Source organism: Chelmon rostratus, chromosome 13 (genome assembly GCF_017976325.1).
Source record: "Chelmon rostratus isolate fCheRos1 chromosome 13, fCheRos1.pri, whole genome shotgun sequence".
NCBI lineage: Eukaryota > Metazoa > Chordata > Actinopteri > Chaetodontiformes > Chaetodontidae > Chelmon > Chelmon rostratus.
The window spans coordinates 10,728,170-10,751,319 of NC_055670.1; the positions used below are offsets into that span (position 1 = coordinate 10,728,170).

The window sequence follows — 23,150 nt, forward strand, 5'->3', positions numbered from 1 at the left end:
TTCATAGCAGTCAGACATTGGAATTCCTCAATCGTAAATGTCAAATTCGTCGCTGCAAATTATGGTGGCAGCAGGGGTGGCAATGCTTTCTTTTAGGGTGGCATTTGCCACCCTATGCCACCTCGGTAGATCCGCCCAAGCATACAGTAACATACAGTAATATGATTCATGCTTTCTCTCTGCTCTCATTGACTGCTGGTGTGAAACTTAGGTGATCATTTTCAGGCCTAAGTGATAATTATATTGTATACCGCTATAGGGAGTTTTTTGGCACCATGAACTGGTCAGTATATAATAAATTAAGACATTGGTTCCTCTCATCAAAATGGTGGAAAATGTATTCACAAGGCTTGTCTTTATTCACCAGCTGCAAAACTTGTTTTTGGAGTCACATCATTTTCTTACTCAAACCACTCAGCGGAAGTAGAGGCTCAAAATCAAAAGTGCAGAAGGTTTCAGGAATGATTCAGCCAAAGTGAGCAGGTTTAAAAGGGTACAGGCAGTTTTTCCACCGAGAAGCCATTTGTAAGTATAAAGTGAATGTGTTCAGATCGCCAGAAGGAGTTGATGCTGCAAAGAGAGAAGAAAAGCCCCGGACCCGAGCTGAGAAGAGAAGCTTGTTGTGTCAAAGTGTCAAACTAACACTGGAACGCAGCCTCCCTCAGGATGAGTGTGAGAGCTGCAGCCCCACAGTAAGTCAAAGTCAGCTTTATTGTCAATTCTGCAGTATGTACAGGACAAACAGAGAATCGAAATTGCGTTACTCTTCAACCTTTTGTGACAGGACATATATTAAAAAGAGATAAATAAAAACTGTACAATCTAAATAAAAACTGTACAATCTAAGTAAAAACTATACAATCTAAGTAAAAAAAAGCTGTGCAGTCTAAACAATGAAACATTAAGAGAATGTAATAGTGCAAATGTAAATGGTAGTGCAAAAAGAATTAGCTTAACGACTGGTGGTGAATAAAGTGACTGTGTGTTGTTTTCCTGAGGGGAGAAGTTCACATCAGTGAGAGTATCCTTTCACCACAGCACCACACCACACCGTCATTCATTTTTCCTGCCTTAGCAAAATATCACAGTCAGTATTCAAATTTGAACCATAACAACACAGGTTGGTTTCGATGACACTCTTCATTTGCAGAGTTTCATGTATTCTCAGGTCTACGTTGTGTGTTTTCCTTGCATTTTTCTGAAGTCTCTTTGTTTCTCTCTCTTACCCACCCTGTATTATCCTAAATAGCACCTGGAGCAGGAATGGGCAAATTGGAAGCATCCATTCCTCCGGGCACCAGAGGGGTGTATATGTTGTTTGATTAGTTTAATAATTGGTTGATTTAGCAAATATTAAGTTTTCTGTTATTCATTTCTTCTGACATAGTTTTAGTTGGCAGACATTGCTGAATATTATTACCAAGTTGGAAGTGAATTTGTTTGGTTTGTTAAACTTGTCCTCACTTCCCTCTTTTTTATATTTGTCCCCCTGTGCCTCATGTAGAGAAGTTTTTTTTTTTTTTTTTTTTTTTTTTTGTTCCGTGTGGTTTTGTTGAGCTGTAAACATTGCTATTTCCTGTCTGCAGATGAAAGGCAAAACAGAGAGAAAAACAATTGTAGGTCTGTCCTCTCTCCCTGCTCCTACACACAGTCCTCTGACCTGGGTCAGGGACACACCATTAAGAGACCCTGACCTCCACTCCACCTCATTCCTGCCTCTCCCTTTTAGTACTCTGTCATTCAAATGTAACTTGGATTTTTTTTTTTTTACTGCACTGCATTTGTTTAAAAGGTATACTTACTGTTCAATTTTCATTTAAATGTTTACTTGTAATTATTATTAAATATGATGCATTTGTATACATAGAATTACCAAACTGCACTGGTGGAAAGTAACTAACAGCATTTATTTAAGCTGCACTGAAGTGAGTATTTCAGTTTTATGCTACTTCATGCTTACACTTCAGAGGCAAATGTACTTTTAGCTTATTTACTGATTATTGGACAGCTACACTATAGTTACCAGTTGCTTATACCTACAAAACATAAACTATGTGGAAAGTAATTCCATTTTACTACATTTTAGAAATACTGTGGTCATGAGTTTAAGTCCCTCATTTCATCCCAACCTTCCTTTTCATTAGAGACATTTCATTAACCTGGCCATAATGTTGTGTAATGTTTAACCATGAAGAATGAAGGAAAAGTGAGGATAGGGTTTCTAATGCCTAACTGCAACAAATGATTAAAAAAGTGAAGGTGCAGCATCATTCGTCATTCTCTTGTGGATCTGTAAGATGCTTTTACAAGATCCCACTCAGCAACAATTGGATTTGTTTGTTGGGCGAACACATCACTATCCCAGAGCAGAATGGGTTCAATAACTGAACTGTTATAAGCAATTTGAGCCAAATTTGGATTGAAATCTTCCACTTTCGATTAGAGTGCATACAGTTAAATGCTTTATGCTTCCTCACTGCTCTCATTGACCAATGATATGAAGTTTTTTGGCACAACGAACTGGTCAGTATATAATAAATTTAGACATTGGTTCCTCTCATCAAAATGGTGGAAAAGATATTCTCTATTTCACAAGGCTTGTCTTTATTCACCAGCTGCACAAGTTGTTTTAGGACTCACATCAGTTTCATACTCAAACCACTCAGTGCCCTCTACATGAAGCAACTGAATTTTTTATGTTTCTTAGGAGGTTTTCCATCAATTTGTCACCCAAATGTAAACACAGAATTACACTGAAAGGACTGAAGATGTGTTGGGGTTTTTTTTAAGGATATTTACACAGTAAGATGTGCATTCTGGCCCCACATTTGTTGGAATATTAATTCAAAGTTCCACTGAAAACTTGCAAGATACATCCTATTCCACACATTTGCAAAACAAATCTTGAAAATGATAATCCAGCTATTTAAATTATAATTATAAGATAAAAAATTGCAGTTTGCAGTTTTCCTGAATGCACCATGGGTGACGTATGAAGGGACTTCGTTTTTTTTTTTTTTGACATTTTCAGCGCTCCTTTTTTTAATGGTGTGTAGTGAATACAACAATAAAAATGTAGTAAATGTAAAATGTAAATGTTTATATCACTTTTAGAAAAAGACAGGTTTGGTATTAATATTAGCATTTTGGCCTTGATATTTGAATTTGTGTAGCTGGTACTTCTGATTAGCCTGTAACAATCTGATTTTGTGTTATTGTAATATATGAAACCAAAACCCATATATTCTCGAATTTGAAAACAAAGTTCGGCAGCGAAGAAATTGTTATTTTTACATAAATCTCTCCAGAATTTATGACTAAATTCACAGTGACAAAACAGAGTGAAACGTGTTCTTAGTGGTTATTCCAGAAAGTAGTATTCGAATCAGTTTTTGCATTTCCTATGCAATAACATATAAATCATATTTCATGTTGGCTGCTTGTATGCATTTCCAAACCGGATTGTTGCAATAGGAGCAGTGGCCTAGCAGTTATGTTGTCATGATAAATAAACTTCGGAATTCAAAAAAAAAAAGCAAAAAACCTGTCATAACGAATGCACCAGAATGAAGATGATATCATGATGATATCATGAGGACCCTCCATGATCTACTGCACATATGAACACATTTTAACTGGTCGAAATCATGAAGTAGAGCCGCAAATTCCCAGGTTTTGTGAAGCTTTCACGTGGCGTCATGATTTTGCTCATGAGAACGCCCCCACTTCCCGCGAGGACAGGTTCTTTGTGGGAAGTCAACTCTAACGATGGGCATCGTTTTATTTAAAGAGCACTATTTTGGGTTTTTGGCGTCGCTGATTTTGAGCACAGTCGCAGAAGGTATGTAGGCTGAATGTTTTTTTATGTTTTCTTTTTTTTTTTAGAACAACTTTATTTAGCCTACAAGGACAGCACATTCGCTGTCTCATCCTATAACAAGCGTGGATGCTGGAGGTATTGCACAAGGAAAAGCTATTAACAGGAATCATACAGTACAAGAGATGAATAGAAATCAGAGACATGACGACAGAAAAGGTGGGTTTCTCTGTAGGGATGTAAAATTAGATCAATGACGTGTCTTCCTGGCGAACACAACAAAAGGTTTGACTGAAGGTACAGTAGAACAAAGATGGCCAACTTTCAACCTCATATTTGAGCATCACTGAATTACTACAGCTGCACGGTGGCTCGGTGGTTAGCAGCGTCGCCTCACAGCTAGAAGATCCCCGGTTCGATCCTGCCTGGGGTCTTTCTGTGTGGAGTTTGCATGTTCTCCCTGTGCAGCGTGGGTTCTCACCGGGTTCTCCGGCCAAAAACATGCTTAAATAACTCTAAATTGATAACTCTAAATCCATAGGTGTGAATGAGCGTGTGGTTTTTTGTCTGTATATGCAGCCCTGTGGTAGGCTGGCGACCTGCCCAGGGTGTCCCCTGCCTTCGCCCGAGAGACGGCTGGGATAGGCTCCAGCCCCCCCGTGACCCTGCAAAGGATTCAGCGGTGTATAGATGGATGGATAATATATATTACTACACGACTCAGGGAAACATTAAGGAGAGTCAGGATGTAAACGGGACAGGAAGATGGAGATGAGCAACCGTGGCATGCCAGCGCCACCAGGCACATATTAAGTACATGTTGTTGCTGAGAAACAGGCCATGAAAGATTTGTCTCTGCATGTGAGCCTGATGAGATTTTTCACCCCTCACAGCTCTCCAGGTGACTGGGGGAAACGTGACCGTGGCTTTAGGAGAGACCTGCGTCTTGCCCTGCAAACTCACTGGCACCACAGAGACCCTCAGCCAGATTTCATGGCAGAGGGTGACCCGGGGAGCACCTCAGAAAGAAAATTTCTTGACGATCGCACGCGAAACTGGACTGACGCCTGTCAATGGAGACGATAGACGATTTACATTTATTGGAAACATGAGTGATGGCGATGGATCTCTCCAGCTATCCGGTGTCAACCTGATGGATGAAGGCATCTACATATGCATCTTCACTTTGTTCCCCAGTGGAAACCAGAAGACGGAGATACTTCTAAACTTGTTTGGTATAATGCATTGTATAACAAATACTCAGGATATATGTGTGTGTGTGTGTGAAAGAGAGAGAGAGAGAGAGAGAGATGATCTTCTGTTTACCTTTTTGCTTGCTTGTTCACTTTCTTGTGCACTCTAACTCTCCTAGTGCCTCCGGTCTTAAGCCTAGAGGATCATCGTCCTGCTTTGGGTAGTGAGGAGGTTGCCCTCGTTACCTGCACGGCTGCTGGCTCCAAGCCTCCTGCGGAGGTGAAGTGGCTTACTGGTACTTTGACAGGAAAAGTGAGGACAACAAACAGCTCCACTGAGCATCCCAACGGCACGACAACCACGATCAGCTCACTGTTCGGAGTGCCGAGCAGAGAAATCAACCAGCATTTGGTCCACTGTGTCATCACCAGCGCAGCCCTGATGAAAAAAGAGAGCCTGCCCTTCACGATACAGGTCTACTGTGAGTATACACTACATAATTATAGATGGGTTACTTCTGCAGTGATAGAGTCAGAGAGACAGAGAGGTGAATTAGACATTTGATGAGGATGACGACGCTTTCTTCTTCCAGAGGCAACATGATGGATTTTAAAACTCTTCTCATAGTGAGTCCACTGATACGTTTTTGCATCAGATACTGGAGAGCATAGAAAAGCTTTAAGTTGGGACTTCTTTTATGACAACTTTGTCCAGTTGAGAGTCTGGTGAATCTGACTTGGAACACAAAGAGGAAAGAGGTTTAGGATGAGAATTGGAAAATATTCTTGCCTGAAGTCCAGTGTTTTCATCTCAGTCAAATCTTCATAAAGTAAGAGATTTGTGGTTTAATGTCAGTGCAGCTGTAACTCACTGCCTTTTCCCAATAGCCTTGTATGTGATGTTTATAAAATATCCTTAAATTGCAAAATCATCTTTTTTTTCCCCAAAAAAGGGAAAAGGGAAGGGAACTGCTTTGCACAATATATTTCTGTTTCTCTTGCCTGCTGTTAAGGCTATGTAACAGCTGTCTTTGCTTTGTCAATGGGATTCTGACATATTCCCTGCTTTTGTACCCTCTCCTCTCCTGGTTTTGTCACTCTCTGTCACTGTTTCTTCACTAAACAAACTGTGAAAGGGCAAGAACGACGAGGCCAGAGACCAAGATGAGGACAGAAACTAGAATAGAGACAAAGGGCATGGTCACGCCAGAAAGTCACCAAATGCTTTCTCAGCTCATCGCCATGGGCAGTATTAGAAGCTCGCTAGCAAGACAGCTAGCGAGCTTGTGAGCCAACCAACAGCAAAGCACATTTAGCACAGGCATACAGTAGCAGACATTCCTACAGGCCCTTGAACTGTGGGCCTTTTGTGTGGCTGTTGGTATTTGGCCAGTCTGAGTCTGGAGCCAAGTACTGCCCTTCAGTCCAGACACAGTTTCTTAACTCTCAAAATGTCTTGCACACCACGCCAGCTACAACACATCTGTGAATGCGCAGGTTTTGCCAAAACCTGGAAATTTATTAGCTTCTTTGAGAAATTTCTCATTTAAAACATTCAGCGCAGTGGCTCGGCGGTTAGCACTGTTGCCTCACAGCCAGACAGTTCTATGCTCAATTCCCTTAGTAGAGTTTGCAGGTTCTCTTAATTTAACCTCATTTTACTCTTTCAGGTAATCAGTGTCACATTTAGCTGTGAAAGCTAATAAGAGGACCTTTTGAGTTAAATTGATTTGTTAGAAAAGAGCAAGAATACGGATACAGACAAGTAAGAAAGACAGTTACAAAGGAGGTATTAAGACTGATAAAGAAAAAGAGAATAACAAGATAACAAGTATGTCCCAAAAACTGTCCGCCAACAACAGTTTTTACAGGAAGTTGCCTGCAGGGACAGCTGCTCCTGTTGCCGGTTGGAACTCCCCTATACTAACTTTGATGAATTGTTCCAACCAAATAAATGATAACACTGATGTCATTGTCTGCAGGCCATGTATTGAACCATGGCTGTGTTATCATATAGCCTCGACCTTTATTTAGTTACTCAGCCATGGTGCCGAGAAACCACAGCCATTATTTGAAAACGTGGACAACCTCAAAAGGCCATGAGTAGAAAGTAATACCACATTATTGTCCAGTGCCAAGAGCGATGCAGCTTTCAAACCGGTTGTTCAAGTTCTCTAATCCAAATCAACCTTGAAACTTTTGAAAAGTCTTTAAATCAGGTGTCTTACAAAGCAAGATAACACTGTATCGCTGCAGATGGCATGGACTCTAACGATGGGTGTTCAATATGATTCTGATATACTGTAATTAATATTTTCTCAGTTACACCAATAACACAGCTCATTTTCTCTCCCTGTGTCTTGCAGTCTCACCCCAGGAGGTGAACATTCGTCAACAAGGTCAAAGCTCTTTTGAATGTGTGGCTGAAGCTAATCCAAGGGCAGACTTCACATGGAACAGGTATGGTAAATAGAATGAACCGGTTCCAGTGGAAACATTCTTAATCAAACAACATAATCTGTACCTTTTACCTTTAGCTTTGTCTGGTGTGCAGTCCTCACAAGCTCTGTACTGTGGTGACAGAATTGTGCCATTAGCCAAATTAATAGGAATGATTTCGGTCTTTTACTTCTTTTGACTTCGGAACATAATATTAATGTAAAGCTGACACATTAGCAGCATTCTGAACAGGAGATCAGCAACAGGGAGTCAGAAAATAAACCTGGCAGGTGTTCGCAGAACATTCGTGCCTTAGGAACTTTCACACTAACGTTTTCAATTTGCCTTTCTAAGTATCTCAGTCGAGGCTGAAATGCACTGAACAGTAGCAAAATTGCCAAGTCTTTTCCTGGGGGAGTGGGATTGGGGGATTTTCAGTGGACGATATGTCAGAGAGCGGGGTGGCCAATGGCCGATACATAATGCCGATATCATGTTGTTGTTCTTTTGCATCTGATAAAATACAACCAGTTGACAATAATAACAAATGAGACACAGTTAATGAACTAAAATAAACATTTATTAAACTTGAATGTTAATGTTTGAATTGTCTGTGTTTGGTTAAGTAGATATGCACTCTGTCTGCAGTGCACTTTTAAAATAAGATTTAAAAATGTATCAACTAAATAAGTGTGCACAGGTAATTGAAAATCCAAAAACTTAAGCTTAAAACGTAATTAATTAGATGCAAGGTTCCTGCTTTTTGACTCAGACTGTATTAAAATATTTCCAGTATTTTATAAATAATGCCAGTCATTGCTTCTTCAGTATTTTTAGCCTGTGGTCTTAAACCCACTACAAAGAAACAGCAGTACAGACCTTAAAAATCCAGAATAATGATTGTTTCCATAAAAATGGAAGCTCACAGCCAGTATAAAAAGCTTATCTAGACCTTTGTGAGGTTTTCTTGACTTGACAGCTGGATGTTGGTGATAAAGTTTTGTTGACTCAAAAGCAGATAAGGTAAGATAAACTTTATTTATCCCCAGCGAGGGAAATTTTGACTGTTGGATGTTGGCGGTATGGCCTGCCAATGGCCTACCAATAAAAAAAAAAGCTCATCTAGACTAGAGGTTTTTTTGACTTGACAGTTGGATGTGGGTGATTTAATGTCAGAAAACCAAAATAGGAAGTATGGACTGCAGCTGTGTTTTTATTTTTGGAATAGTCAGACATGTTTGACTCAAAAAAGTGAATTTATGCTGGTTTTTGAAGACATAAACAACTGCTCAAAAAGCCCAGTGGGCTGTGGAAAAGCCCAGTGAGAGGCTGCGGCATGTCATGTTTTTCTGAATATTGTCAAAGGAAAACGTAGCTCAGTGGTATGATTTGAATACAAGAATTATTAGAGAACACTTCACTCAAAATAACTATTCTTACAGGAGTTTGTAAAATAGTCAGGGCGAAGTCCTTTCAGTAGCAAGCTGTACAGTAGTATACAATATTCATAATAGATATAACCCTAAATGAATGTCATTATTTATTTTATACACATTAATTCATATGTAAAACTCCAACATAAAACAGAACAACAAAGACTAAAGACAACACATAGACAGGCTAAACTGTAAGTCACTTACACGTGAAAAAGAGAGGTAGGTATTCAACAGTGAGAAATCCTAAATGACCGGGATATCCATTTACTCTCACTGTAGTTAGTCCCTGAGAAACCAAGATGCATAAATGTTGAATTAGCCATTAGAAGAAAGTCATCTGGGCGTGAAAACAGTGCCTTCAGAGTGACATTGTGTTGTTGTCTGTGAACTCAGATGGATTGTGTGTGCCAACTGGAGCTTGGCAGGCTGCAAGAGAAAAGACTGATGCTAGAGGATTTCACTTAAAATTCAGCTCAAATCTGAGGTGTGTAGGACTGGGCAGTATATCAGTTTATCACCGGTGTCACGTTATTCATATTAAAAATAATGTGCTTAACTGTGGCTGTGATAACAAGCAGGTCGAGGGCTACACACGTACTCATAGAACTGGAGTTACATTCAGTAACTACTGTTTTCCCTGCCATAACGTCAACTCCGCTAACACAAAGATGTGGGTAGTAACATTAAGTCTCCATCTGCTTCCACCATCTGTGGAAGTCCCAGTGGATTAACTTGATGCAAATGTCCCCACAACAACAATTCGGAAGCTCTTAGGCTTACTGTTGTAACGTTATAAGATAAGATAAGACTTTATTAATCCCCAGCCGGGGAAATTCAGGTGTTATAGGCAGCAAGCAATAGCAGTAGGAAAAAAAAATAGCAACAGAATAGAGAAATACAAAATACAAAATGATTACTCTATTTCACCTGTCACCTGGCAAGCACCGAGTTGGACCCCCTACAGTTCACATATCAACGAGGCATTGGTGTGGAAGACCATCTATCATCTACCTGCTCCATCGCTCTCTTTCCCACCTGGAGAGCACTGGGAGCACAGTGAGAGTCATGTTTTTTGACTTCTCCGGTGCGGTCTTCTCAGCAGATGGAGACGAGTTTGGCCCTTCCTATACAGGGCATCTGTGTTGGTGGACCAGTCCAGTTTATTGTTGAGGTGGACACCTAGGTATTTGTCCTCCTCCACGATCTCAATGTCCAAGCCCTGGATGCTCACCGGTGTAGTCTGTATGGCTTTCTCTGCTCCTACACTATCCATATGTCTGCCATAATCATTTTAATTCAGACTACTTTGAGGGCCAATACAAAGCAGGATTCACTTCAAAACTGAGGTTCAAACTTAGAATCTGCAGGTTTTGCCATATTTATGTTGCCTTGCTGTTTATTTTGCTGGTTAGCCTGTTGAATTTGGCATTAGCACGTTCCACGGCTAATGTGGCTGGTAACATCAATGGTAGGCCCACATGCTGGAGCAATGTTGGCATATTTAACCTTGAGGGGCAGTCGAGAGAATCTGTGTGAACATTAAGCCTTGTTTGGGGCCAATTAAATGACCAGAATAGTAGGTTGAATGTCTGTTTCTTCATGTTGCTTTTTGTGTTATCTCACATAGACAGAGCTAACATCTCCACACTCCATACTGCAACACAAGCCCAGCTGGTTTGGTGTTACAGCAGTATGTGTATTGACAAAGCTTCTTAAAACCTGAATGTTTGACTTTTCCACAAAATGCTGTCTAATTGATTTTTTAAGAAGTGAACAACTCATTACATTAATTGTTATTGTTGTATTTTAATGATAAAATGAAGTCCATAAGTGACCTAAGGGCATGCATTTATATTTCTATGCATTGCTCTATGTTTTACTTCCCGTCATTGTTCAGTTTCAATCATCCAGTTTCCCACTTACAGTCACTAGCACTTACAGTCCTATTGATCCACTGCCTGTTTGCCAGTCCATCTTTGTCTTGCTGCAGAGTTCCAGCCTTATCTCCATGCTGCTTATTAGCGTTTTTTCTCTGCCTGATGTTTTAGTTCTGATTATTACCTTCTGCTCTGATCGTTACCACGTGTGTTCATGTGATCCTTGTACCTGAGTACTCTTGTAACAGTATTAGCATTTGAGTCTGAGATCATACGAGCAGCCACAAAAATGACTGAGAACACTTTTTTTTTTTACATGTTAAGCATCAGACACACAGATGAGAAACATCTCAAGGTGAGACTTCTAGCTTGTTCTTGTCAAGAGATACACTGCAGACACAGCAGCTGACAGAAAGAGGAGGTTATGTTATACAGAGAATTATTAGCTCTTTCTGGGTTAATATTACTCCTGAAGGGGAAGCTAAACAAAGGGCAACAAGATTGCTGACCGTTCAGATTTCATCAGGAGTCATTAACAACACCATCATGCACATCATGTTTCGGAAAGTAGTTTAAAAATGCTTGCACAGAGAATAACCATTTACTACATACTGCCATTAGAAGCTGAGTACAATTAGCTGATAATTAGCAAGGTCAGCCTCTGTCAATAATCAATACCATCATGCATTATTAGACTATAAATCATTAATCAAACCCATTAGTAACCGCAGTCAATGAATGTCCAACAGCCTTATTCTACTTTAGCAGTTATCTAGTGATTCTGTGGTGGTGAGAAAATAATAAAAACTGAAAACTCATTATTACTGAATGCCGTGTACAGATAAGTAGCCACTCAGATCTCACAGCAACTTATAAACCCCATGTACGTTTGTTGTTAGCTAACACAATGTATGGAATCACATTTGTGTCAATAATATTAAACAAAACTTTTAGATGTCAAACAAAAATTAAGAATTTGAGAGAAGTCACTGAAGCAAAAAAAGTCAACTCAAAAGTAAAACTTCTAACTTGCAAACAAACTACTGGTCTTTCATGTTTTTAATAATATGTCCTTTTGTTTCCAGTTCCCTCTGCGTCTTTCTCGCTGATCAGATCTTTGCTCTCACTGATCAGACTTTTGCTCTCACTGATCAGACTTTTGCTCTCGCTGATCAGACCTTTGCTCTCGCTGCCTGACATTTTGTTTGCGATTCTGACACACATCTCTCGCGGGAATGGATTTTTCAACGGTGCGTCCTCATTGGCTCGAGTTCAGTGCCCCAGATGTTGTTCAGTGCAGCAAGCTCGAGTTTTGCTGGCCACGGACGCACGAAAGTTTGCCTGTTTCCTACAATGTAAGTATTGATTAGATATGTTGTTTGTGCCGCACTACACGTTTTGATGTTTTTTTGCGTTTAATAAGAAGTAAAGCTAAGATTTACCATCTAAGTTAGCTTTTATCTAACTAAGTAACATTAGCTAAATTGCTATCTGTAATGATTGCTAGCTATGTAGCTATTATATGTAACACTAAGTGCATGCAACAATAGCCTTTGTTAAAAATCATGCTAATTTGCCATCAAATCAGTGGAGGCTAAGTGAAGCGTTAGCGTTGCCCAATGGACGTTTGGCACTGCCATGGTAACTGTCATCATTTCTCTCTTCAGAACTATGTAACAAATTAGGTAAGATAGAGATGATAGCTGCAGTGTTAGCACTGCTAAACTGGTTCATCTTCACTGTCAAGCAAGATTCTCCCCTGGTACTAAGGCTGCCACAGCAGCTGTACAGACCATACTTTTATTATTGAGCCAGCCATTGAGCATGGACAGCACAGATAACAGAGCTCCGGGCAACGCCTGAGCATGGATCATAAAATGGCCAGGTCTAACATTTGAAATCATGATTAATAAACACTCCATGGCACACCAATGGCTTCAGAGTATAACATTTTATTATTGTAATAGTTCTCTGAAAAAACTGGATAATACTGTACAGTACTGTTTATTTACTGTAAAACATTTTTTCGCAGGTCTTTCCCTGGATGTTTTTTGGTAGGTGTCAAAGGGAAGTTGTCAAAGGTAGCAAGCAGTGGAACCCATTTAATTTTAGTCTTTCTTCTTCACAAAAAATGTGACACAAGAAATGGTGACACATCCCCCCTATAGTTTGAACCAGCAGTGAAATTATTTCCAGTAAGTTTTGTATTTTTTCAAGAGGTGGAAATGTACAGTCTGTTATCTATGTGATACAGGGGAAGTACAATCACAAGTTCCTCTGGTGATTTACCTTTAACTTTACTAATTGCACAGGCACCCAGTACAATATGGTTATTCTTATAGCATCTATGAACATAACTATTACAACGTAATGAATTATTGTCGCAGTTGGAGCAGCCCATTGTTAAATGAAGTTCCTTCCCACCCATGTGTGCAAATAGCTTTTTATTGTTGTCTACATAGTTACATTACACCTGCTAATAGTGTTACTGCACCATTAAACCAACATAAACCCTTTTTTACATTACACACAGTCATTTGATCCATTGTAAATATAAAAATATTGATTATAGCCGCTTTAAGTTTCCTCTGCAGGTGAAGTTTTCTCACGCTGTGAAACTTATTGGAGAATAACTGGGCCAACTCCATCTACGGGTGAACATGATGTGATATGATTGAAAGAACACTGTGGGAAACATTTAACCTATGTCCAAACTGGATCTATTCATGTATAATCAATAAATACTGACAGATCATATTTACTACACATTTTCTATCATCATACTTACATACTTTTATATATTCTTGTTACTATGCGATTTATTCTTTGTAACCTGAAGTGAACTGTAGAGTATAATGGTGTCTTGTACCTTGGAGTGCAGGAGTATGTCTGACATCAACTTACATGAAGGTATCACTTGTTGGGGAGGACAGACACCAGTAAATTTCAGAGGGTAGAGGAAAGCACCGAAAGTGAAGCTAAAGAAATAATGTCTTCTCAGACCAAAAGTGCTTATTGATGGGAATGACCTTTGATTGAAGCTCCACATTAGGAGGAGTGAGTATGTATAAATGAGTGTGATTTCTGTGTCTGATTCAGTTGCTCACTGGGACCAGCTCAGTTTTTTGGACCTGCTTTGAGGCAATAAAACCTATTTTACGTTGAACTCTGAAGACTGTTGGTGCTTATTCCATTTTTAAATCGCGTGGCTAGGAATCTGAACCCATCTGCTGAAGATTTCTATTCCGAAAACAGAACTGGGCCATGTGGTGTGATTGGTTTCCTGACTACTGTTTTCTATCTCAAATTAGAAATGTGTTTTCCTGTTTGGATTTCGGTTTCTGATGCAGAAGCGTATTAAGTTAAGTGTTAGTCTGCTCTTCACACTGAGACCTCCCACTAATGCTGCCTGTGATGTTCAGTATTTTGGGAAATACATTTGTGTTCTGACTGCAAGTTAGATGAGAAGATTGGTACTGCTCTGAGATCTGTCTGTTAAATATGAAGCTACAGTGAGACAACAGGTTAGCGTAGCTTAGCACAGCCAAGTGTTTGTGCTGCAGTTATGGTGCAGCTGTGTTAACGTGTTAACTGATGAGCTTTAAATGTGCTGGCAGGCGGATTATGTTTAAGGAAAGTAGTACTGTCAAAACTGGGCGAAAATGATTATTCCTTTTAAAAAAAACACCATTTGAATATGTATTTTTACGCAATATGTCCATACGAGGAAAAACCAGTACAACAAAAGACATACCACTTATGTATTATTTCAACATAGACATGTCTTTAAAAGATCTACATGTGATGGAATTTTCTGTCACTGACTACAGCTAGTGGGGACCTCAGAGTCATGGTCAGGCAAAGGGGTCGCCTTCAGGCCAGCTTATGTTCCAGGCAAAGGGAGCAGTCTGTTTTGCTCTGCTGGAGTACAATGCAGCTGTTGAGTTGTTTAGGGAAACTGGCGCCCTTCGGATCGGGTGAGAAGCTCCGTTGCTGAGGCGACCAAGGGCATAGTTGATTAGCTGTGCTGTCCTCCAGGGGTAGACTGTCTCCTGTTAGAGGAATGTGTTGATGGCGGCCTGAAGACGCTTGCCACATGGGGAATGTTGACAACAATATTTCCTTGTTTTAGGTACGGAGAGCCAATCAATTGATCACACATATTCTTATTGCCTGAAGAATGGCCATAATTGGGCATGAACCAGATCTAGTGCTCCCAGCTAGGGCAACGGACTGATCACGGGAAGCATCCCTCAGAATGAGGTGGCATCAGGCAGAGTTCACACTGTGTTGATAATCTCTCTGTTCTTCTCGGCCGAGCATCAATAAACCTTCCTGCATTAAGACATCGAAGTCTCCAGACAGCTTTCCTTGGGGGGGAGCAGATGAAATACAACATTTTTCTTCACGCTACATGCCTACACATTACAAAATAAATAATAAAATGACGTCCTATACTGTGTTGTTGAGTAACTCAAACATGTCAGCGTGACCTACATTTTATTTTCGATCAATGAAAGTGGCGTGGTGCCGGTCCAGGTAACTTGGAAGATCCTGCATATTCCATCCGGGCCACAGACTGTTTGTACCACTTCCATCAGGAAAGCGGTACAGGAACATCCAAACCACCACCAACAGACTGAGGGACAGCTTCTTCCCCAGAGCTGTCAGAGCTATCACCCCCAGCAGCCCCTCACTGGAGTGAGAGACTGAGGACTATGAGCCACTGAACACTGCACTTTCACACCTTCACCTCCACCTGCACCCTCTGTGTACTTAACATTTAAGTACACACACACACTTAACTAAATTATACACATTTTAGTATATTGGGACATTTCATTGGTATATTTTATTGTTTACTGTTTATATACATTTTAGTATATTTCAGCTGTTGTTGGTTCATTTCACTGGTATATTTTATTCTGTTGGCACATTTCACTGTATATTTTATTGTTTATTGTTTAGTATATTTTTATTGTCTTAGTATATTTTCATTTCAGCTTTATTTTATTCTAGTATCTTAACTTTATTTTAGAATCTTATCTTTCTTGTTATCATGTTTCTAACATGGGGGTTGCAATGCAAATTTCATTGACATGTCATGCTCAATGACAATAAAGAAATCTTGGATCTTGATTATGGACCCTATTTTCCCATGTTTTTGTGTCTAACTGAGAAAACAGTTGTTGAAATCGATAGAGTTTTTAGAAAGCATTACAACCGGCACATGAAAAACAGTCTGCAGTGTAATCCCTGTGGGCATTTGTGTGTGTTTGTTTTTGCCACTGACAGGCCCAGATTGTTATTCTAAGTGTCTGACCACATTGTGGAAAGGATCCTACTGAGATACTACTACTACTGAGACCTCATAAACATACTTCATTCAAACATGACAGAACCAAAGTAAAACTCACCAAAATCTTTTTTTTTTAATATTCACTGTTTCACCAATCGCAACCAACTGGTTTGGTTGAAATGAACTCTTAACTCACTGACAGAAGGAGCTGAGGAAACAGCATGTAGAGCGGGAATGTTTTCACATCTAACTCAGGAATTGTTTTCACCAGACATTTTAACCACATACATTCATTCAGTCATTACTGAACAACAGAAACTTTGGTTTTGTGACTCCTGCCCATCATGCAGTGCAATCAGTGCAGCCACCACAGTGGTGCTGCTTGTTCTCCACGATCAAATATTATCTTTCACAATTGAATGTCTTTTTTAAATTTATTTAAGATTTCCAATATCTATTAAAGTTTTGAGTATTTGTGGACAGCCGTAAAGTGAGGTTGGTAGGCCTGAGGCCACACATTGGATTTTTAAAACAAGGGTTTTTTTTTAAATCCCACAAATGAGGAAAACAGTTTACAAAATATGTAATAAGCTTCTGGGCTCATGAAAGGGTTTAACTGAACAGAACTCAAGTCAGGCTAAGAGAGGCTAACAAAAATATTCATTCTGAGGCTCAGTACAACAAAACGCCAAGTTTAGTGCTTCTCCGACATCTCCAGAGTTGTCTCCTGTAGTCCGGCCAGTCCACTACTCAGTGGGCTAGATGTGGCCTGTGGGCCACCACCTGACAATCACTGCTTTAAGGACTAGCAATTGAAATTCATCCGACTTTTGGGACAACACTCTACAGTTTGCATATTTTTTCTGCCCAATTGCCATAAGTCTTTATTTAGCTGTACATTACACCGCTGAGCCCTGTTCCTCTGTTTCAGAGCTGACAACTCGTGGCCTCAGTCTGCTACAGTAGAGGCTGCAACGCTACAGTTAATGAGCATGAGCTCTCACCTGAATGGCCTCTATCAGTGCGAAGCATCTAACAGTTACGGAAGAAAACGCGGCCACCTCTATGTGCATGTGACTTCAGGTGAGGTCAGGTTTGATTTGTCTGTTGGTTTTTGTCAAATGTGTCGGTGTTTGTTGCATTTGTTCCCGTGCTGTGTTTTTAGATTTCAGTCTCATGTACATGTTGTTTGATTCTTTGATTTGAGGCCTGCTGTGAAATCACAGTATGTGATCAAGATTCCTCTCAGAAACCTCCCAATGGATGCATTCCAGCCATGTCCAACTGAAATGACAACCCAGGAAAGACTCAGGACACACTGGACAATTATTATCCCATTTGGCAGAGGAACATGTTTGTATCTGCCTAGGAGCTGAAAGGCATGGCTGCCAAGCCTTTTGCCATGACAACACGAATGAATGTTAGTCAACATGAATGGGTGACTAACTGGCCATGAAATGTTCTGGAGTAAATGACATGAAGAGACATTTTTCACTGCAGACATGGCATGTTGTAGCAGGAAAACCACAGGTGTTATTTATAATATGCAAGCTGAGTGCATTCCATTTAGGTGAGCTACATGTAGCGTGAGGGTCCTGGTATTGCATGCTATCTGGGACACCTGATGGGACTGATATTTGTTTCCCCTTTAAAGGGAAATAAAATACAAATACAAATACAAATTCCTAGTTTTTAAGTGAATAAAATACTTGTTAAATGTTAATAGTGCCACATCAACTTGTTTATGGATAGTAAAATGTTTAGAAACATTTAAAAACTACATTGGCTGAAAATACGAGAGCCTTTTAGAGTCTGGTTCCAACATCAAAGGATGAGTTATTACCAGGTTTCACGCTGAAACTCTACAAAATTGGACGTGCACTCACAGTACATCACTGACAGCAGAGCCCGACACAACACACTGTTGCTTTCTTCATTTAACCAGCCAGAAACACATGGTGGCACATCAAGCTGTCGTAACTTAAGCAGAGTATTTTATCCTCTCCAGCATCCACCACTTTATTAAAACCCAGTCCTCCCAGTCTGACCTGATCTTATTTAAATGCCAAACTTCAAGGATGTGCTTTAAGGTGGGATTCATTGCAGGGCTGCAGTAGATTTAGCTAGATGTGTCTAATAAGATGACAGTGTATATCAGTATTTGCTCTGACTGTCTTCTTCTTCTTGTGTCCTCTCTCCCTACAGGAGACTGCGTTGTTTGTTGGACATTATTCAGCCTTTTGCTTCTTGCTGTGATTGCTGGTCTTACTACAATGTTTTACTTTTATAAATCTGGGAAATTTCCAAGGTACTAAGTACAGTAGTACTACATACACTTAAATGGAAAAAAACAATACTATTGCTAAGTATATATATAAGCATATATTGTTCATACTATGGTAGTCTTTTGTTGTTTATTAATGCATGGTTCATTTTCCAGGACAGGAGAGGGCACAAGCAGGAATAGGAAGTCAGACGCAGCAATACCTGCAGAAGAAGAAGACGAAGATGGGAGACTTCAGGCAGAGGTAGAGGAAACATATATAATATTTAACTTGTCACAGCGCATTCTGGTGCCTTCATATTTCATATATGATTTAATGTAAAGTACAGCACCTCTGATACAGGTATTACATGTACACGGTATTTTTATTTACATAGTAGTACGACGTATTTGATCATATCTAATTCCTGGAAACAGCTGGACAGTTAAACGGCTGAATTCATTATCTCTTTATTTCTTACAGTGTTGGTTTACGTAGTTTTTTGTTTTTGTTTCAGTTTAGTTTCTGTTTGAACTGTTCTTTCAGAAATTTGCAGACTCATTTGAAATTAATTCAATGTTTTTGATTGTCTACCATAGCGATCTGTTTGACATCCATGGAAACTGACTGACTGACAGTTGGACTGCAGGTGTTTTCCACCCACACGTGTCATTCCTGACTCAGCAGTGCAGGTGCTGTCTAACCGTTCGTATCAGATGACCTACTTTCAAACACCTTTTTTCCTGTAGTCACATGTCATTGTTGATTTGTCAACAAATCTATCAAGTGCCACACAACAGAAGCAACAATGAAGATAACAAACTCTAAGTCGAGCTTTACAGCAAAAATGGAAGAGTTTGGACTGAAATGGGAGGTCAGGTTAACTGACTTTCACCCAGTGGCAGTTATGTGTAGGATGTGGCTTACAACTGTCTGCCTGCTTTATCACCAACGAACTCCCAGCTCCAACTGTCACAGTTAAGAGTTCTGTTTACAACCAACAGCATTAACTTCTGATAATAATAGAGCATTACGAAGCATGTGTACGTGCACACATTAGCCAGGTTACTCTGAGAAATCAGGTACCACAAATATTAGACAATACATTTGCATTGCACTGTAGTAATGTGTACTATAAATCAGCAAAAACGTACTGCAGGTCAGTAATCAGATTTCTCCCCTTCCCTGTGCTACATCTGCAGTGTATTATTGGTAGAAGATGGTGCTTCTTGATTTTGTTGTTGCTATTTTGTTTGTGTGTTTGCATCAGAGCATTTCGACTGGCTGTGCATTTAGTTTTTCCTTACAGTGCAGCTGTCTCATAGCTGCTACTTAATGTCAGTTTCTGTTCTTTAATCAGACTTAAGTTGACCTGTTTTGAATTTGAGGATGTATTGGTACTGTGTGTTTAATGATCTTCGATTTATCCTGCTCTGCTGTTGTCACAGCAATACTCTTCCCTGCACGTATTTGTCATGAAACCTGGTTTTATGTATGCATGAAGAAATAAGAAAAAAGCTAGGGAAAGAGGTTTCCTGACTGACATGACCTCATCGGATTACTGAAGAAAGCTGACTTTAACTTGATTTACATTACTAAAGTGCATGTAAACACACACGCTACAACAACCAAAAAAATTTACACTAGCATTGTTTCTCTGATATACACACACACACACACACACACACACACACACACACACACACACACTACCAGTCAAAAGTTTGGACACACCTTCTCACTCAATGGTTTTAGTACTTATGTCAAATGCCCCTAATCCCCACACACTGGTCTATTTTAACATTTTAATTTATCTATTCACGTAGATGACACTGTGTGTAATGCTCTGAAGGCTGGAGGTAGCAGGCAGGTAGTGGTCTAGCAAGAGAGCAGGCAGGCAGGTAGTCGGGCAAATGAGTGATGATCCTGGTGCACAAAGAAAAGAGGTAAATATTGGAATAACAACGCAAGAAAACTATAGATTAGAAACACTAGAGATACCAGGCCTCATCTACCCCAGTGGCTGAAACAATGGGAAAAGCCAGTGGAAACAACTGGGGGGACATGTAGTTCTTTGTTTTGGTCCCCTGCTTCAGTTGTTATTATATGCAATAACAGTCATGCGTGGAGCTGGCTTTTATCTTCATCGTCGTCTGTGCTGTATTTTGAGTTCTTCAGTTATGGGTAAACTCACTGAGGACAGACTGAACTCAGAGTCAGCAAAAAAAGGAATTTATGACATGTTCAAGTTTATTGAAGGTCAAGATGATGTTCTGTGTTACAAACGCTGCTGAGATTATATTATTATTATTATTATTATTATTATTATTGGTTTTATGAATATAAAGTCCTGTTCCTGTATGTTCCTGAAATACTCTGTATATAAATCAATAGTTATTGTTAAAACAATTCATTCTGAACCAAAAATATCAACCTGCTAATAGCACTTAAGAAAATGTTAGATGACCACTAAAGTTAGTAGGAACACCTTAAGACCATAAATGTTTTCAGCAAAACTTGTGTTTCTGGGAGCAGATTCAGTGATATTTTACTGCATTATTGAAACTTGAGATCTCCTGGTTGCCCATTATTAAAACTTATTAGGATTCATCCTCTTGGGACCTTGAATATCTGTGCCAATTGTTTTTATTCGAATACATCCAATAGTTTTCAAGACATTTCACAGAAAACCAAAGATGCCAACCTAATGCAGGTGCTAGAGGGAAATCAGAGGATCACCAGAAACACTTGGGTTCATCCTCTGGGGACCATGAATGTGTGCACAAAATAAGACTGAATAGATTCAGTCTTAGTCCATACGAGTTAAAAACAAAAACCTTGAACCAACACACTCAGGGTTCACATCAGACTCCTCTGTTTCACTTGCTATTGTTACACTCAATACCCTGTCTATAAAAGTAAAGCAGGTGGTAACTACAGTATAATTACCTCCAATTTTTAAAATAAAACTCATCAAAGCATTTCACAGCACAAATAAGCAAGATAAACTTCAGAAACTGAGCGAAAGTGCAAGGTCAAGGTAAAAAAATGGTAAAAGGCAGAACAAGTCAAATATGGCCCTTATCCCTTCTCACTGTTTCTCACATACTTATTTACTCTCTCCCTTACACACACACACACACACACACACACACAAACACATCCAGAAGAACCAGAGCCACAACAACACATCAAAGTGGCATCAGGCTTTGGCAAGGAAGAATTTGGGGATAAAACAGACTCTTAATATTTAATACTATTTTATTTCTTTTACTTCTCTTTTAATCTCATAAAAAGAAGATAATCACTGAATCACTCAGTTATAGTTTTTATATACCAGAATTATAGATTATATCTATTCTGTGTATATTTGAAGAAATGCAACTGACCAAAGTCAACTAAAATGAAAACACTACTGTAATCAATGTTCAATCGTCTTTGAAAGTTTGTCTAGCTGGCCAGGGGCATATGATTGCAGAGGGACTAAGTATACAGGGCATTCATGTCAGGAGGGCCCACAAAGATACTGTGTATCCTCAATTAAAAAGTGGTCAAAGAAAAAACTGGGTCTCAAATAATGGCCGGGGGCGTAGTCGACGTGAGCTGGTCTCTGATGGGGGTGAGAACTCCCAATGGTTGCATGTGTGTTACGTGTCAACCAGACTGTTGGGAGTAGCTATATTTGAAGTGCCTGTGGGAACTTTAGAAGTGAGTGGAGGCCTGCAGTTGTGGCCCAGTGGCTATTTGAGGAAATACAGTACTAGAATGAATAGCTGTGGTTGCAGGGAGGGTCCTATAGAGAATGCCAATATGCTCGGTCCACAATTTTGTGCTCCGTCCCTGCACCTGTCAGAAACAGAAGTAGTCAAGGGGTTTAGTTTCTGTTTTGACATCTTAAAGCCTTAAATAATTTAGTTGAGTGTTGTGTGTTTTGTAGTGTGCACTAATAGGTTTTAGGTTGCAGTTCCTGTTTATGTCTCATATCTATTCTTTTTAATATTTTTATGTTTGCGTGGCAGCTCTGTAATTTTAGGTATTTTGTTTAGTTTTCTTTTTTTTTATTTGACAGTAGTAGTAGCAGTAGTAGTAGTTCTCACACTGATATCAGTGAAACTATTGCACTGCTTTTTGTTGATGTTAAACTTTTTCATTGTGTGCTTTTTGATTATGTCTTTTGGTTGATGCATTGTTCAACTTATCACTTGCAGTTCCAGTACTGAATAAACATTACAAAAACAAAGTATTTCTGTATTAACAGTGTGTACTCTTCTCATGCCATCCCTGATACCAAGGATTCAGGATTGTGTCTTTGTATGTGTTTTATGGACATACAGCCACAGTATATACAAAGTAGCAGACCAAAACTTCATGACTCAATTATGACCATGTGGATGAAGGAAGCAGGTCAGTCCACTGTGTTGTGGAGGTTGTCAAAGCAACTACTTCCTACACACTAAACATCCACCACTTTCAGCCTTGATGTCAAGACAGACAAACATTGTGGTCTTTCCATTCACCCACTTGCTTCTTTGTCCAACCAGTCAGCAGGTCACTTATGCTATCAGCGACCGCATCACTTCTGTCTCCCTGAGAGGAGCTCTCAGCTTCAACTTGACCTGGTTCTGGCCAGTTACTGGGTATGAGAGAAGTTCCCAGCTTGCCTGAGTATCTGTTAGTAGCTACAGAGGCACCAGCGGTAGCTCCATGGTTCTCCGCTACGTTTTTGTTGTTTTTCTGATTCAGAATGAAAAGGTGAATCCAACTTAGCAAGTAATTAACTTTGCTTTCTCTTTGACATATTTTCGCGAACTGAGTCCGTATCTTT

General features: G+C 39.6%; 1 protein-coding gene across 2 annotated transcripts in view; it reads left to right on the forward strand.

The window, feature by feature from the left end:
* The first annotated feature begins 3,740 nt into the window (after positions 1 to 3,740).
* The window catches only part of si:ch211-214p13.3 (nectin-1), a 30,379-nt gene continuing 10,969 nt past the window's right edge, over positions 3,741 to 23,150 (forward strand). The window contains exons 1-8 of one of the 2 annotated variants that reach the window (XR_006007294.1): positions 3,741 to 3,841; positions 4,711 to 5,052; positions 5,190 to 5,492; positions 7,377 to 7,470; positions 16,993 to 17,144; positions 18,267 to 18,369; positions 18,502 to 18,589; positions 18,925 to 19,017. Coding sequence is in view for 1 of the 2 variants with exons in the window: in XM_041950844.1 (XP_041806778.1) it covers positions 3,769 to 3,841; positions 4,711 to 5,052; positions 5,190 to 5,492; positions 7,377 to 7,470; positions 16,993 to 17,144; positions 18,267 to 18,369; positions 18,502 to 18,589; positions 18,925 to 18,936 (1,167 nt within the window). In the remaining variant the exon portion in view is untranslated. Of the gene's footprint in view, positions 3,842 to 4,710; positions 5,053 to 5,189; positions 5,493 to 7,376; positions 7,471 to 16,992; positions 17,145 to 18,266; positions 18,370 to 18,501; positions 18,590 to 18,924; positions 22,648 to 23,150 lie in introns of those variants that run through there. The other variant, XM_041950844.1, reaches the window with a different exon arrangement.